This window comes from Podarcis cretensis, assembly GCF_951804945.1.
Source record: "Podarcis cretensis genome assembly, chromosome: 8".
In the NCBI taxonomy this organism is placed as follows: domain Eukaryota; kingdom Metazoa; phylum Chordata; class Lepidosauria; order Squamata; family Lacertidae; genus Podarcis; species Podarcis cretensis.
In genome coordinates, this window is record NC_137177.1 from 4,532,282 (window position 1) to 4,550,189 (window position 17,908).

At 45.1% G+C, this 17,908-nt stretch overlaps 1 protein-coding gene across 1 annotated transcript in view; it reads left to right on the plus strand.

Moving 5' to 3' along the window:
- The first annotated feature begins 9,241 nt into the window (after positions 1-9,241).
- Positions 9,242-17,908, plus strand: part of LOC307221265 (cytochrome P450 2A13-like) — a 31,131-nt gene continuing 22,464 nt past the window's right edge. Inside the window, exon 1 of the mRNA XM_079985682.1 lies at positions 9,242-9,507. Within this exon, the coding sequence (XP_079841808.1) occupies positions 9,328-9,507 (180 nt within the window). The 5' untranslated portion in view covers positions 9,242-9,327. The remainder of the gene's footprint in view (positions 9,508-17,908) is intronic.

The following is a 17,908-nucleotide window of genomic DNA, read 5'->3' on the forward strand; positions in this document are numbered from 1 at the left end:
AGAAGGTTCTGCCTGCCCACAGTGGCTAGAGAGCAGCTGCCATGTTTATGGAGAGCAAAGAAGTTGGTGTAATGGATTCTTCCATTCGTCCTGCAAATAATAATAATAATAATAATTTTTATTTATTTATACCCCGCCCTCCGCAGCCAAGGCCGGGCTCAGAGCGGCTTACAAGCAATAATAAAAACAAGATGAATGATTACAAACTTAAAAACAAAAAATAAAATACAACATTAAAATAATGGAACATTAAAATATTAAAATGTAGCCTCATCGCAGGAGGAGAAGGAAAAGAAAAAAGAAAAAGAAAGAGAGAGAGAGAGAGAGAGGGAATCAAATTGGCTCCAAGCCAAAGGCCAGGCGGAACAACTCTGTCTTACAGGCCCTGCGCAAAGAGATCAGATCCTGCAGGGCCCTGGTCTCATGAGACAGAGCGTTCCACCAGGCCGGAGCCAGTGTTGAAAAGGCCCTGGCTAATCTGACTTCCTTAGGGCCTGGGACTACTAGGGTGTTGCTATTTATGGACCTTGAGGCTCTCCGTGGAGCATACCGGGAAAGGCAGTCCCGTAGGTATGAGGGTCCTAGGCCATGAAGGGCTTTAAAGGTCAAAAGCAGCACCTTAAATCTGACCCTGTACTCCACCGGGAGCCAGTGCAGCTTGAAAAGCACTGGGTGAATATGCTCCCATGGCAGAGACCCCGTGAGGAGCCTCGCTGCAGCATTCTGCACCCGCTGGAGTTTCTGGAACAGCTTCAAGGGCAGCCCCGCGTAGAGCGAATTACAGTAGTCAAGCCTGGAGATGACCGTCGTATGGATCACTGTGGCCAAGTCAGGGCGGGAAAGGTAAGGGACCAACTGCTTGATGCGGTGAAGGTGGAAAAATGTCGCCTTGGCTGTTGCTGTAACCTGCGCCTCCATGGAAAGGGAGGCGTCAAGGATTACACCCAAACTCTTAACGGAAGGCAATGGCACTAATTGGGTCCCCGCAAGAGAAGGGAGTTGGTCCCTCATCTCCATGCCATCCCAACCTAGCCATAGGACCTCTGTCTTTGAAGGATTTAGTTTCAATCGGCTCCCACGAAACCATCTAGCCACAGCTTCCAAGCATCTGGTCATTTTCAATAGTATGTGCTTTTTGATTCACACATTACTCTAGTACAGACATGCTTGAATACATTACCAGCCTGGGGAACTGTATTTCAAAATTCTAAGTACTGCACATTCTGAAGACTGGCTGCGTTTCAGTTTACAGCTTGTATCAAAAAGTGTGAATAAGTTTGTCGTTAAATGTGAACTGAATCAAATTTCTCCTCCATCCTTACTGAAGAGGAAGCATAACAGTTAATGGAACATGCAGAATTTCCAGGTTTCCATGCAAAGAAATCTCAAATGTATTGTTCCCTCGTCTGAATTTGGTGGAGAAGCTGCAGATGGTGTAAAACTCTGCTACACCATCGCTCTCTGATTTAACCTATGAGCAACATGGGACACCTCTGCTGGAGGTGCTGCACTGGGTGCTGATTTTCCATTGAGCCTCTGCACCCTGCAAGCCCTAGAATAATAGAATTTTAAAGTCAGAAGGGACCCTGAGGGTTATCTATGCCAATTCCCTGCAATGCAGGAAAGAAAGCCATGGATCAGGCATAGGCAAACTCGGCCCTCCAGATGTTTTGGGACTACAACTCCCATCATCCCTGACCACTGGTCCTGCTAGCTAGGGATGATGGGAGTTGTAGTCCCAAAACATCTGGAGGGCCGAGTTTGCCTATGCCTGTCATAGATAGATTTGAGCCATCAATCTGATCCAGTTCTGGAAATGAAAGACACCTTGAAGACAGCCTCGGACAATTCACCCAGTGCCAGGAAGATACCTCTCCATTCAGAAACAAGCCGCAGCAAACACCCAGACAAAGGGATAACAATGGTAGCTGGTAAATAAATTAGATAATAATAATAATAATAATAATAATAATAATAATAACAACAACAACAACAACAACAACAACAACAACAACAACAACAACAACAACAATTTATTTATATTCCGTCCTCCCCAGCCAAGACCAGGCTCAGGGCAGCTAACACCAGGTATTAAAAATTTGATTAAAATACAACTTAAAAACAAGATTAAAATACAACATTAAAATGCAGCCTCATTTCAGTAGAAACTCAAATCAAAAACTTTTGGGGGATGAAAATGTCAAATCTTCATCAAGGCTAACTATCCAGACTGGTCCTACGTGGGCCAGAAAAAGCCAGGGAAGTCAAATAGGAGTTCCATCACAGAAGGAAAAAGGAAAAAGGAAAGAGTGGAAGGGGATCAAGTTGATTCCAAGCCAAAGGCCAGGTGGAACAACTCTGTCTTACAGGCCCTGCGGAAAGAAATCAGATCCCGCAGGGCCCTGGTCTCATGAGACAGAGCGTTCCACCAGGCCGGAGCCATCACTGAAAAGCCCCTGCCTCTGGTTGAGGCTAATCTGACTTCCTTAGGGCCCGGGACCTCTAGGGTATTGCTATTTATGGACCTTAAGGTCCTCCGCAGGGCATACCGGGAGAGGCGGTCCCGTAGGTACGAGGGTCCTAAGCTGTAAGAGAGCACAGCAGAGGTTATATTTTCTGAGAATCCTCCGGAAAAACAATCTCTCAAAGGACCTGTGGATGGCATTCTACCATTGCACTGTGGAGAGCGTACTAACTTATGGTCTGTGTGTGTGGATTGGGAGCTGCACGGCCAGGGAAAAAACAATGCTATCCAGGGTTGTAAAGACTGCAGAGAGAATTATTGGGTGCACTCTTCCCACCTTAGATCAAATCTATGATGCCAGGTGCCATTGAGGCATCTAATCATAAGCCTGCATTTTTATCAAGCTTATATTTTGATCAGGGCCTGTATCTTAAAATGAGCTTAAAGATTTTCAAATGTTCATGCCAGGCAGAAGAGCAGCTGCCTAAGAACCTTGGCAAAATGTTTTTCCTCCTAGACAAGGGGGCCCCCTGATTTATAGCAGAAAAAAATTCTCAAAGTCAAAGGGAATTACAGGCTGACAGCCAAGGTTACACTGACCCTACATATTACAGAAGATAAAAAAAGAGATAAACATAATTAAGAGTGGGTAAATAGTAAAATAAAACCATGTGCCTCCCATTAAACTTGAGCCATATTTTCCTAAGGTTCAAAGGTCAAGAGCAATGGAAAAGCATCTAGCTGGCAGAAAGGAAGAGAATATTTTGGGAAGTCTTTTTCTAAAGTTGTTTCTTTCTTAAACTGAGATCCTTTTAAGATTTCTTTTCCTTTTAAAAAGGTTATTTATTACTCTTCCTATTTCAGAATATACCGATAATTAGAGGAACCTCAATATTCAAAGAATGGCAGAGATTACTTTCTAAATTCATTTGGCAGGGAAAGAGACCAAGAATCAGATTTAAATTGCTCACAGACCAAAGAGATAGGGGTGGCCTTGCGGTTCCAAACTTGAGGTTATATTACGAAGCTGCATGTCTTTGTTGGGTAAAAGACTGGATTGTCATCAAAAACAAAAATTTGTTAGATCTAGAGGGGTTTAATCTAAGATTCGGTTGGCATGCCTATTTATGGCGAGACAAGGGAAGGGTTCATAAAGGTTTTTCTAACCACATTTTCAGAGGGCCACTGCTGGAAGTGTGGGAAAGGAATAAAAAACTGTTGGAGCAGAAAACGCCCTGGTGGTTATCACCAATAGACATTTTAACAATTAAAAAATTAAATATAGAGGGGGAAAGATGGACATATGAAGATTTACTAACCAAAACAGAATCCGGGTGGAGGATTAGACCTTATGAAGAAATAAAAAGCAAGCTGACTGGCTGGATTCAATACCATCAAATAAATTCAATGTGGAGGGAAGATAATAAGATCGGAATAAATGACAAGAAATCTAGATTTCAGATTGAAATAATAGAAAGTAAAACAAAATTATTATCAAAAATGTACAACCAGTTACTTGAGTGGGACACCAAGGACGAGGAAGTAAAGGATGTGATGGTGAAGTGGGCGGTAGACCTAGGGTACAACATAGAGTTTGACAAATGGAAGGCATTGTGGTGTAAAGATATGAATTTTTCAGCATGCACGACACTAAAGGAAAACATGTATAAGATGATGTACAGATGGTACATAACGCCGGTAAAACTACATAAAATGTATAGAACGGGCGATAAACTGTGTTGGAAATGTAAGAGCAAGGAGGGCGAATTCATTCATATGTGGTGGACGTGCGAGATTCTCAAAAAATTTTGAGAATCCATCTATAATGAATTAAAAAAAATTCTTAAATACACGTTTGTTAAAAAACCCGAAGCCTTCCTGCTGGGGATAATTGGTAAGGATATCAAAGAAGAAGATAGAACCTTTTTTCAATATGCAACGGTGGCCGCCAGAACCCTCATAGCACAGTACTGGAAAACACCAAAAATCCCAACACTAAAGGAGTGGCAACTTAAATTATCTGATTATTTGGAGCTGGCTAAATTGACACAGAAAATAAGAAATCAAAGAAGTGCAAAATTTAACAATGAATGGGATAAATTTAGGATATATATGGAAATAGAGACAAGGGGAAAATTAAAATGTTGATCAGAAACACATATGTACTTATAGAAATCACAGTAGGCATGAGATAACGCTTACTACGTAAAAAGTTTTATTAAGGAATAGACACAGCAGATAGATAAACAAGATAATAATTTCCGAAATCGAGATAAAGGGAAGTCGATCAATGTCATCAAAGTTGTATGTATTTCATGTTTTGTTTGTTTGTTTTTTTCTATTTTTCTGTTTTTTCTTTTTCATTTTGTCTTTTGTATGTTTGTGAAATATATTTATGTCAAAATTTAATAAAAAAATTTTTAAAAAAAGGTTATTTATATTATGTATTAAATATATTGGCTTAAATGTAATTATGCAAAGGAATTAGAAGCTAAGAAATGTTAAATCCTTATGCTAGATTCTTATTTCATATAGTTGGAAGAGATCACAGGGGCCATCAGCCACCAACCTAGCCCCCCCTTGCCAAGCAGGAAACATCATTAGAGCATTTGTCAAGCCTTTGTTTAAAAGACCTTCAAGAGAAGGAGATCTTTCAATGATGATCCTTGACATCTGTTTAAGATAAAAATTTAAGATTAAACCATTTGTTTTGGAGGGCAATAGGGCGAGGTGAGCTGGTAATTAAGGTTCCTTGTTGAGACACATGTAAGATATATTACTACTTATTTGTCATTTATAGATAGAAGAATATATAGCTTTTTGTTTCCCATAAAAGGACAGAAGGAAATGGGTGTATCTTTTGTGATTGGTTCTAGCAAACAGCCAATAGGAATTTCAACCAGGCTGATTGGACAGAGGCAGCCACAGGAGGAGCAAGGGGGCTGGATTAAGGAAATATAAGTGCTGGCCAGAATGGCAGGAGGCCAGGCCAGAGCTTGGTAACCATATACCACTGTGCCTCATATTTATTTGTCTGACAAATAAATTACTATTTTAATTTCTCTATTGCTGCATTGAATATTTCATTCCAGCTAAGCGTTAACCACAAGCAGGGTACTACACCATAAGAAAGCGGCAGAGATAGCACATGATAGTACGCACCCCGGAAATGATCTCTTTCAGCTTCTGCCTTCTGGAAGAAGGTATAGGGTTATATAGGCCAGGACTCGCCGCCTGAAAAACAGTTTCTACGCTAATGCAATTCTGGTTCTAAACGCAGCATAAGGGGTCCCTGTAGTATAGTGTATTTTAAAATGCAGTTTTAGAGTTTTTTAGGGGTTTTTGAATGTTTTATGCAGTTTTTATGTAGTTTTATGTAGTTATGTGGTAGTTTTAAGTAGTTTTTATGTAGTTTTTCAATTTCATTGTTCCGCAAGGGACAACAACAATAAAGATATCGTATCGTATCGTATCGTATCGTATCATAAAGGGAGATACAGAAAGTGGGGCTTCTGGGATTCTATCTCTGCCCTTGGCTTCCTGGGACAGTCCATCACGGCCACACACACTTCAACAGCCTCCATCTCTGTGTCCTCCTTCCTTGTCTTATGTACTAGAGACCCTGTCCAACAATTTGGAAAAGTGGGAGGGAATTCTGCATGTCCTGGGAACTCCATGAAGGTCTCTTAGTGGTGTGGGCTTGGGCAGGACACTCCCTCATAAGTGCCTCATCTCCGCCAAGCTAAGAAGTTGGCTCCTTATCTCTCTCGCCCTGACCTAGCCACTGGGATCCACGCGATGGTCACCTCCAGACTGGATTATTGTAACTCGCTCTACGTGGGGCTACCCTTGAGACTGACCCAGAAACTCCAGCGGGTGCAGAATGCCGCGGCGAGACTCCTTACGGGGTCTTCGCTGCGAGATCACATTCATCTGGTACTATACCAGCTGCACTGGCTCCCGGTGGAGTACAGGATCAGGTTTAAGGTGCTGGTTTTAACCTTTAAAGCCCTATACGGCCTAGGACCCTCGTACCTACGGGACCGCCTCTCCTGGTATAATAATAATAATAATAATAATAATAATAATAATAATAATATAATTTATTATTTATACCCCGCCCATCTGGCTGGCCCTCCCCAGCCACTCTGGGCGGCTTACATAAAAACCAAAAATACAATAAAATATCACATGTTAAAAACTTTCCTGAACAGGGCTGCCTTAAGATGTCTTCTGAATGTCAGGTAGTTGTTTATCACTTTGACATCTGCTGGAAGGGCGTTCCACAGGGCGGGCGCCACTACCGAGAAGGCCCTCTGTCTGGTTCCCTGTAACCTCACTTCTTGCAATGAGGGAACCGCCAGAAGGCCCTCGGCGCTGGACCTCAGCGTCCGGGCAGAATGATGGGGGTGGAGACGCTCCTTCAGGTATACTGGACCGAGGCCGTTTAGGGCTTTAAAGGTCAGCACCAACACTTTGAATTGTGCTCGGAAACGTACTGGGAAACAATGTAGGTCTTTCAAGACCGGTGTTATATGGTCTCGGCGGCCGCCCACAGTCACCAGTCTAGCTGCCGCATTCTGGATTAGTTGTAGTTTCCGAGTCACCTTCAAAGGTAGCCCCACGTAGAGTGCATTGCAGTAGTCCAAGCGGGAGATAACCAGAGCATGCACCACTCTGGCGAGACAGTCCGCAGGCAGATAGGGTCTCAGCCTACGTACCAGATGGAGCTGGTAAACAGCTGCCCTGGACACAGATTTGACCTGTGCTTCCATGGACAGCTGTGAGTCCAAAATGACTCCCAGGCTGCGCACCTGGTCCTTCAGGGGCACAGTTACCCCATTCAGGACCAGGGAATCCTCCACACCTGCCCGCCTCCTGTCCCCCAAAAACAGTACTTCTGTCTTGTCAGGATTCAACCTCAATCTGTTAGCCACCATCCATCCTCCAACCGCCTCCAGACACTCACTCAGGACCTTCACCGCCTTCACTCGTTCTGATTTAAAAGAGAGGTAGAGCTGGGTATCATCCGCATACTGATGAACACCCAGCCCAAACCTCCTGATGATCTCTTCCAGCGGCTGCATATAGATGTTGAAAAGCATGGGGGAGAGGACAGAACCCTGAGGCACCCCACAAGTGAGAGCCCAGGGGTCTGAACACTCATCCCCCACCACCACTTTCTGAACACGGCCCAGGAGGAAGGAGCGGAACCACTGTATGACAGTGCCCCCAGCTCCCAGCCCCTCAAGATGGTCCAGAAAGATGTTATGGTCGATGGTATCAAACGCCGCTGAGAGATCCAGCAGAACTAGGAAACAGCTCTCACCTTTGTCCCTAGCCCGCCGGAGATCATCAACCAGTGCGACCAAGGCAGTTTCAGTCCCATGATGAGGCCTGAATCCCGACTGGAAGGGATCCAAATGGTCCGCTTCTTCCAGGCGTGCCTGGAGTTGTTCGGCAACCGCTCGCTCAATCACCTTGCCCAAGAATGGAAGATTTGAGACTGGGCGGTAGTTGGCCATTGTGGCCGCATCTAAAGATGGTTTTTTAAGAAGCAGTTTAATAACCGCCTCTTTCAGCGGGTCTGGGAAGGCTCCCTCACGGAGGGAAGCATTCACCACCCCACGAAGCCCATCGCCCAGTCCTTCCCGGCTAGCTTTTATAAGCCAGGATGGGCAAGGATCCAGGAGACAAGTGGTTGGTTTCACTCGTCCAAGCAGCCTGTCCACATCCTCGGAGGTAACAGATTGGAATTGATCCCACTCAACTTGACTAGACAGAACTCTAGCACTCTCCCGCCCCGGTCCTGCTCCCACGGTGGAGTCTACTTCTTCCCGAATCTGAGCAATTTTATCTGCAAAAAACTTTGCAAAATCATTGCAGGAGAACATGTGGCCCGTACTGGGTATGTCCCACAGAGGAACTTACAGTCTGCAAATAAAAACATCTTGAAGATCCCAGGCCACAGAGAGGTTAGGCTGGCCTCAACTAGAGCCAGGGCCTTCTCAGCCGCGGCTCCAATCTGGTGGAACGCTCTGTCACAAGAGACTAGGGCCCTTGACATCTTTCCGCAGGGCCTGCAAGACAGAGCTGTTCCACCAGGCCTTTGGTCAGGGCGCAGCCTGACCCCCTCCTCTGGCAATCTGCACAGAATTTTGCTTAATGGTTGCCATCAATTTGATTTTAATTAATTTTTATAATGAAATGTTTTTAGAATCGTTGGATTATTTTGATTGTTGTTAGCCGCCCTGAGCCCAGCTTCGGCTGGGGAGGGCGGGATATAAATAAAATTTATTATTATTATTATTATTGATAGTTTTGTGCTTGTATTTGGGTCCACCTCTGTCATACTATGTTATTACGTTGAGACACAGAATCCACCCATCTCTGCCTAAAGCAGCCTTTCTCAACCTTTGGGTCCCCAGGTGTTGTTGAACTACAACTCCCCTCACCCCTAGCTAGCAAGGCCAAAGCTCAGGGATGATGGGAGTTGTAGTCCAACAACATCTGGAGACACACAGGTTGAGAACCGCTGGGAGGTTGGCCTCTGATGCAGAGAAGCCACCCTCTGCTTCAGAAATAATCTCCAGATAGTGCCAGTTCTCTCTTGTACATAAAGCATGAAAAATCAATGAAGCAGGACTGTCTCACGCAAAAAATAAGACCTCTGGACTTTTGGCAGGAGGCTCTTCTGTTCTTGAATAGAAAGGAGACCAAGAGGTGTGACTGCAAACAAGTTGCACAACTCCACAAAGGGTGTTATCCCTCAGGTACAGTTACATAACAGCCTCAACTTGGGCTGTGCATGTGTTTTTTCTTCCCAGCTACTCAGAGCTCCACAGGCCACCCGCAACCTCCCCATGGATCTCCTGGGAGCAGCAACCCTTTTCCTGGTCATCTGCCTCTCTTGCCTGATGGTCCTCTCAACATGGCGGCAGATGCACCGCAAAAGCCAGATGCCGCCTGGACCAACTCCCCTCCCCTTCATTGGGAACCTGCTCCAAGTCAACACAAGTGACATGTACCGTTCACTCATGAAGGTAACTTTCTACAGTGTGTCAGAGCACAGTTTGCCATTCTCTGAATTGTTATTATAAAATCATTCTTAAATACTGTTGATTAATGAAGGTCACTCCCATCTATCTATCTATCTACCCACTCATCCTTCTCTTTTTCTCTCTCTCTCCCACTTGACTCATCATCTCCTCATAATTCTCCTTCCACCACATTCTCCAGCTTTTGCTTCTCTCTCTCTTTACAGTGGTACCTCAGGTTAAGTAGTTAATTCGTTCCGGAGGTCTGTACTTAGCCTGAAACTGTTCTTAACCTGAAGCACCACTTTACCTAATGGGGCCTCCTGCTGCTGCTGCTGCCGCGCCGCCGGAGCACGATTTCTGTTCTCATCCTGAAGCAAAGTTCTTAACCTGAAGCACTATTTCTGGGTTAGTGGAGTCTGTAACCTGAAACGTATGTAACCTGAAGAGTATGTAACCCGAGGTGCCACTGTATATTTCTGCCTGAGTGAAGGGATGGGCACATCTGTCAATTCTCATGTCCTCAAAAAAATTAGTCAGCATTTTAGTGTGCCTTTCTTTTAAATAAATATTTTTTTAAATAAATAATATAATTTATCAGCACCACGCTCTAACAAACCGAGCTGTACGGCAAGTATATTATTAGTTCCTTTTGACACAAGGTCACACTTTTTGGGCAGCTTCTGGGGGTTATGATTTGACAGGTATCTCGTGTGTTAGGAAATCCTCTGATTTTAACTTTTGGATGTTAGATCTAGCTTCTGGGGGTTGAGAGTGCCCTCTGGGGACATTATTAGGTGATGATAAAAAAGAAAGACAATTGGGAGGGGAGATTTCACCCCTCCCATATCCAAGAATCTCCTGACGAGTCTGCTGATTCTCCAGAGAGGAGGAGCAGTGTTTTGCTTTCTACTTATTCAGCTCCAGTACCAAGTCAGTCAGTCAGTCAGAGTGTCGGAGAGAGAGAGAGACTGAGTGTTAGAGATCGTGTGTAGAGATAAGGTTACTGCTAAGAGCAGCTGCAGACACTCAGTGCTGCATTCATTTATGCTTAGACCTATTTAGCTCTGTATATAGTTTTGTATTATAGTTGTAGTTATAGAATAAAGGAAGATATTCTACAGAGCTGCTCTCCGAGTTGAGTATAAACTGCCAGACTCTGCTATACTCTGCTGTGCAACGACTGTATTGGGGAAGTGAATCTCACGGCTCTAAGCTGTGAGTCCACAGCACTTTGACCTGTTCCAGTTGAAGAAGGTGGGCTCTGGGAGTGCTACCCAGCTCGCCTAGCCCAGTCGGGGTTGAAGTGCATGAGTCCAGTTGGTGACACTGGCTCAAGGGCGATGATGACATCCTGTTCTAAATAGGGACACAGCCTTCTGAAATTTAGATTTACAGGCATTTGCACAAAAGGCAAGCTTAAGATTCCTTGATGAAAAATTTACTCATTTGGTCTGGGAACTGATTTAAAGGAGATGCATTTGCCATTAAATTTATATAGCAGGCTTCCCCCACCCCCCAAAAAAAATAACCCAACCCCACCCAGGCCCAATGACTATGTGCATAGACCTAGTGACGTATATCAGAAGCAGTTTACAATCCCAGGCTTCCCCTATCATATGTCAAATATCCTGTGGCACCTCTGATTCCCTTACGTTATTTGACCCTATTAGGGGCCAACTGAAGATGGCAACACAATTAGTAATGGTTAAAGTTCCTCCGGCTATGGAGTATAGTAATCAAAATCTGACTTTCCAGGGGGACCAATCTATCGGAAGTTCCTGGTGCTGCTGTTGGAATCAGTGAGGAACTTTTCTTCTTTTTTAAAAAAAATTATTTTTATTAAAGATTTTCTTAGTTTACAAAAGTATGTGCAATCTCTCTCTCTCTTTTTTCCATCCAAGTAACATTTTTTACAGATCAGTTTCATTTGTTGAGACATTCAGAAGAAGAAGGGGGAAAGGGGAGGGGAGATGGGGGTGGGGTCGGGTGGCGATGTTTCTATTATACTTAATATATGTGGGATTTTGTATCAACGTCGCTTGTGCAGGTTCTGTGCTATTCACTAATAATAATAATAATAATAATAATAATAATAATAATAATTTATACCCCGCCCATCTGGCTGGATTTCCCCAGCCACTCTGGGCGGCTTCCAACAAAACACTAAAATACAATAACCTATTAAACATTAAAAGCTTCCCTAAACAGGGCTGCCTTTAGATGTCTTCTAAAAGTTTGGTAGTTATTTTTCTCTTTGACATCTGGTGGGAGGGCGTTCCACAGGGCGGGTGCCACTACCGAGAAGGCCCTCTGCCTGGTTCCCTGTATCTTGGCTTCTTGCAGCGAGGGAATCGCCAGAAGGCCCTCGCCGCTGGACCTCAGTGTCCGGGCAGAACGATGGGGGTGGAGATGCTCCTTCAGGTATACTGGACCGAGGCCGTTTAGGGCTTTAAAGGTCAGCACCAACACTTTGAATTGTTCTCGGAAATGTAATTGTATTCGTTTGATGGTGAGAGAGGTTGGGGTTGGCCTGGGGTGTGGTTGTTTGTTTGTGATTGGCTGTGGTGGTCTTTGTTTTCATGTGTGAGTGGGGTGGGTGGGTGTTTTGGATCAGGTTAGCCATACTGATTTGTATGCTGTTGGTGGATTTTTGTCATTGTCTTGTTGGGCTGCGTATGTGATAAAGGGGAGCCATACCGGGGAGAAGGCGTCTTCTTCTATTTGTCCCTGTGTCAGTTTCAGTTTATTGGTTATTATTTTCTAGTAGGGCTGTTTCCCATACTATTTGGTACCATTGGTCCATGCTTCCTCCTGACAGGTCTCTCCAGTGTCTGGTTATGGTGTTTCTGGCTGCTGAAAGTAGGTGGGTTAGAATCATAGAATCATAGAGTTGGAAGAGACCACAAGGGCCATCGAGTCCAACCCCCTGCCAAGCAGGAAACACCATCAGAGCACTCCTGACATATGGTTGTCAAGCCTCTGCTTAAAGACCTCCAAAGAAGGAGACTCCACCACACTCCTTGGCAGCAAATTCCACTGTCAAACAAACAGCTCTTACTGTCAGGAAGTTCTTCCTAATGTTTAGGTGGAATCTTCTTTCTTGTAGTTTGGAGCCATTGCTCCGTGTCCGCTTCTCTGGAGCAGCAGAAAACAACCTTTCTCCCTCCTCTATGTGACATCCTTTTATATATTTGAACATGGCTATCATATCACCCCTTAACCTCCTCTTCTCCAGGCTAAACATGCCCAGCTCCCTTAGCCGTTCCTCATAAGGCATCGTTTCCAGGCCTTTGACCATTTTGGTTGCCCTCCTCTGGACACGTTCCAGTTTGTCAGTGTCCTTCTTGAACTGTGGTGCCCAGAACTGGACACAGTACTCCAGGTGAGGTCTGACCAGAGCAGAATACAGTGGCACTATTACTCCCCTTGATCTAGATGCTATACTCCATTATGGGTTATGAGTTCTTTGCGGTGTAAATGGGCATAGGAAATTTTCTTCTTGCAGTGATTTATGAAGGTCAACATCCAGGCATTTGCCAACCCTCTAAGAGTCCTCCATGGCAGCTCCCATCGCAGGTGAAGACTGAGAATGCCCCTTCCGACCTTCAGGAGGAGGGGGGGTTGTGGGATCACGACCCCGCCCACACTCTGCGAGGCTGGCGTCAGCCTCGCAGGAGACAGGGATTCACCCAATTAGCATACCCTGTGGCGCCAGCCAATTGGCTGGCGGCAGGGGCGGGCCTTCCTAGGGCCACTTAAGGTCAGGGCAGCCCCTGGCTCACCCCCTTTCTTCCCTGGAGACGACGCAGTTTGCAGTTTGCAGTTTGGGTTTCCCTCAGCTGCTGGACCACAGGGAAGTTTACCTTTTGTTATTCCTTTCTCCTCTAGGAGTGAGGGCTGCTTAATTCGCATTTATTGCGCTGCTCTCTTCATAATTGGGTACTTTGGCTGAATTTTAATTGATTGGGGTGCCTGGGGGGGTGACTACATTGCCATTCGTCGTTAATTCTGCTGGTGCGTTGCTGTTTGTGTGTGTGTTTATTGTTCCCGTGGTCAGCAGAGGTGCTTCAGAATTTCCTCATCCTTCCTCCTTTTGCTTCTCCCCCTCTCTCCCCATGGTTTGAATGCTCTTTAATCAGCTGATTTTACACGGTCTCCGTTCTGCCCCCCTTGTTTTTCCCCTCTCCCCAGCTAATTTAAACAGTCTCCATTCTGCCCCTTCTTTCTCCCCTCTCCCCGGCCAGCCCTCACGTTTCCCGCATATCAGCTGTTCCTGCTTGTGGGAGATCTTATCTGCCTTGCCTGGAGCGTTCCTGCCTTGCTTCTTTGTTGCCTTTGTTCTTGAGCTGCAGGGCACCTCGTGGAATATGCTGTAGCTTCACAGAAAAAGCTCCCTTTCTTTTACAGGGAATTTTCAGCATTCGCTGCTGGTGTTGCTTTATTTCTAAACTGCTTGATTTTCAGGAGTTGTTATCTCTATTTTTGTGGGGCTTTTCTCCTTCTGGGGGGTTTCCCCCTTTGCGCTCCATTCCAGCTGCTGCAGTTTAACACGGGAGCATGTAATTGAGCTAAAATCACTGTGTGTGTGTGTGTGTTTGTGTGCTTTCCTTCCAGCATCTCTTTCACGTCTACAGTTTTACAGGAAGCTCTGTGTGTTTTGGTGCAAGTTCCCTGCCCTCAGGAGCTTGCCTTGCCTGCTGCTGCATGCCCCCTTCAGAAGAATTTATTCAGCTTTGTGGAGCTTTTCTGGTGATCCGTTGCCTGCCCTCGACTGCTGACTGCCTGTCCTGCAAGGAGCACAAGGAAGAAAGGCCGGAGGACACAGCGCACCCATCCAATCAGGTTTTTGCTGTTGGGGCTTCATGCTTTAGCTAGGGGTTTGTGCAGGGGAGCGTGGTGCAATTAGGTGGATGGCAGCTGCGGGAGGAGAGCGGGCTGCATTTGGTGCCGGTTGTGTTTCATTTTCCTGCTGGGGTGAGGGGGCAGAATTTCTTCTCAAATAATCATTTCAGCAGCATTCTTGAGGGGGTGAGTTCTACAGGCTGTTTTATTTTCGCGCGGAAGTTTAGACTTGGAAAGCATCGGAAGCAGCTGTGCCGTTGCCGGGCAACCACCGTGCCCCTGCCGCCATTTCATCCACCCACATTGCCTTCCGGGCGGTTGCCATTTTACTATAGGCACTCAACGTGGGAAGTAATTTTAAAAACCCTACCTTTTAAGCCTAACCGGCGGAAAAACCAGGGAAATAATTAATGTTCATAAGGGGTACGTGGGGAATGCCTGCAGGTTTTGCTCTTGCGGTTGTGGAATTTTTTCAGTGTTAAAGGGCTAGCGTTAAGTGTTTCCGCACATGTTCCTTGCCGCTAGGCAGTGGGAACGCATTACGGCCGCCATTTTGATTGCCCACGTGGCCTTGCGGCGGCGGCCATTTTAGGAGAGGCAAAACCACGTGGGATCTACTTTTTGAGTGCCCCTCACTTTCTATTTGGTTTTAAATTCAAAAGCAATATAAACAATATAAACAAAGGAAATAAACACAAGCAATATAAACAAAGGATGATAGCGCAACTATTAATAGAGCCTAGCTTAAATATGAGCATGCAAGGGGCTGCAGGGAGCCCCTCCTCTTGGTGCATAAGCTTGCATAGAGCTGGCTACAGCGTCTCTGGCTAGGCTTATCTTAGAATTAATATCCTCTAATTAATTGACTGCTTTTGTTTATACTTACACTCTCGAGAATTTCATTCTGGGAATTTAGGAAACACATTTAAATCAAATTGAAGCATTAGTGCATAGTATATTGGAATTCAAATTATTTCATTCAGCTTGCGGTGCTCTGTGGAGCTGTGTCATTTACTCTCTGCCTAGGCTTTAATTTTATAATTTGGTATAGTCAATTCATAGTTATAAGGAAAAGAGATCCAGGTTTTACATCATTTGATTTATTAAAGGGTTTCTTCGCCTGCAATCTCTTGCGAGCTTCGCATACAGGTTATAGGGAATCTAAAGCAAATAGCTCATGCCTCTTTTACGTTCATCTCTTTCTGGTATTTCATCAGTTAGTTTATAAGTATATATTTAATCTGGCAATTTTAAATCATTTGGTTGATTTTGATAATAGTGCTTAAGGGCTTTTGGGAGCTTTGCTTTGCTTATAGGTTTGTTGCATAAGTCAACTTATCATCTTTCACTGCTGTATTGCTGGGTTACAATGTATAATTCTACCTCTAGCTTGCTGCATAGCTGCTGACATTATCTAAGGTGCTCTTCTGTTTATTATAGACTCAGTATTCCTCTAAATACATTGCTTGAGGTGTGGGCTGGTATTTTGGTTTGCTATCCAGTGCAGATAATAATGAGCTACGGTGATATTGTTTGCAGCTAAATACAATTTGTTGGAGATTAGTTAGGCATCTTTGATTCCTTTAAACTCACCAGTGCAGACAATACTGAACTACTGTGATATTGCTCGCACCTCACCCATATAATCCAAGCTAGTTGGCGTTGATTTTACTGAACCAGGCTAATTAAGGGTATCAAACTACGTCTGCTCAAAATGCCGCTATATCTGGGGTGGCACAAGGGAACCAGGAGGGGTCCCAGGCTTTGTAATGCCTACTGTATCGGGGGGGGGGGCATAAGGGAACCAAGAGGGGCCTCAGGCCTTCGTAGTGCCTAGTAACCCACATACTTTGGCACAGTTTTTTCAATGCTCTTAGACATTTTATAGGCAATATAGGCCCGCAGGCCAGGTGGCAGCGGTACCTCTTGCGCTCACCCAAGAATGCATCCCGGATACGCCACCTAACGTTGTGGACCGCCCTGGTACCTCCGCGGCCACCGCAGCAGTGCTGAGAGCAGCCAATGATTCAACAGTGAGTCCTGTGTCCAAGATGGGTTAGGGTAGCCTCCTGTGCCCTGCAACCCGCAGGCCTAGTCAGTGTTTCCTCTGCTTTGGAAACCTTTTTACCAACAATTCAGGCCCATGGTCACTACGGCCTCTTCCGAAATAGTGAGGAGCTCCTTTGCACTTTGGCCTCCTTATTTAGGGTTCCACATTCGGGTAGCAATCCATTTATGCATCCTCACACATAATTACAGTCTACGTGTCCCTGGGTTTCCAATGACAGATCCTCGGGAGGTAGGGCTCATGCTTACAATTATAACCTTTCTGCCTCTCAGTATACCCCAGACTTTCCCAGTATTCCACAGGGAATGCTGTGGAAGGGAGAAAGAAGTCTAAGTAAGAAGAAGCATTCGGCCAAGAAGAGCAAAAGAAGTAAGCCTTCTGATGCCGAGGACGATTCAGAAAAGCTTCCTGCTGCCCACAACCTGCTGTGTTCCGAGCGACCAGAATTACTGGATGGAGCATATGGGTCCCTATGTGGGAAAAGGAAAGTCAGAAAATTTGAAGCCAAGCGAGTCCCTCACCATGAGGTTTGCTGGGAGTACAACACGGGTGTGTGCCAAGGGCCAAATTGTAAGTATGTGCATGAATGTGAGAAGTGCCTAGGTAACCACCCAGCGTCTTCGTGTTTTAAAGGTAAACAGCCTTTTCCGGGCAGCAGGGGGCATTTCCATCAGGGGTCTTGAAAAGCTCACAGACCCGCCAAAAAGAACAGCCAGAAACTGGTATTAATTTGGCCCTTGACTGGGATGTTCTCTTCTGTTGAGCCCTCACCTCTTAGAACCCTTCTCGATAGATACCCTAAAAATAGAGGCAGCAAAGAGTTTCTCTTATGGCCTCAGGATCCTCATTTCATTACCCCCTAACTCGGGGAACCCCCCCCCAAACCAAAGAATCAGTTCGGGAAGTGTCCCGTCTAAACAATTATCGCACTCCTAGAGTGGCAAACCTGTCCCGGACCTTTGACCTTTAGTGCTTAGAAATAAACATCTACTTCTCTAACAAATTTACCCCTGGGGTTAACAAGGGCATCACGGATGCACAGGTGCAGCGAATTGCCACAGCCATTCCGGGAGCACCTTTGGAGCCTTGGGAACATGATGTCCTGAAGGGAGTATTAGCTTCAGGAGCCAAGCCCACGCTTAGATCTTTTAAAAGGGCTTGGGTGGACTTTATGGAGTTTCAAGGCAAACTTATAAAATAATAATAATAAAATATGATAATGATAATAATAATAATGACAATAATAATAATAGTAAAAAAAAAAAAAAACAAAAAAAAAAACCCAAAAACCTACGCTTGACACACCTCAAGGTAAATTAAAAAATCCTAAGCTTCACACGCCTCCTACCAAGGCTGAAGCTCTGCAATACTTGGTACATTGGAGAGTGCTGGGTCGTGCAGCAAAGACTCTTAAACATCCAGTAGGCGGCAATCTCTTTTTTCTGTAAGGTTGTTTAATCCAGAGACCCTGGTGTGGCCTTCTTAGTGTGAAGG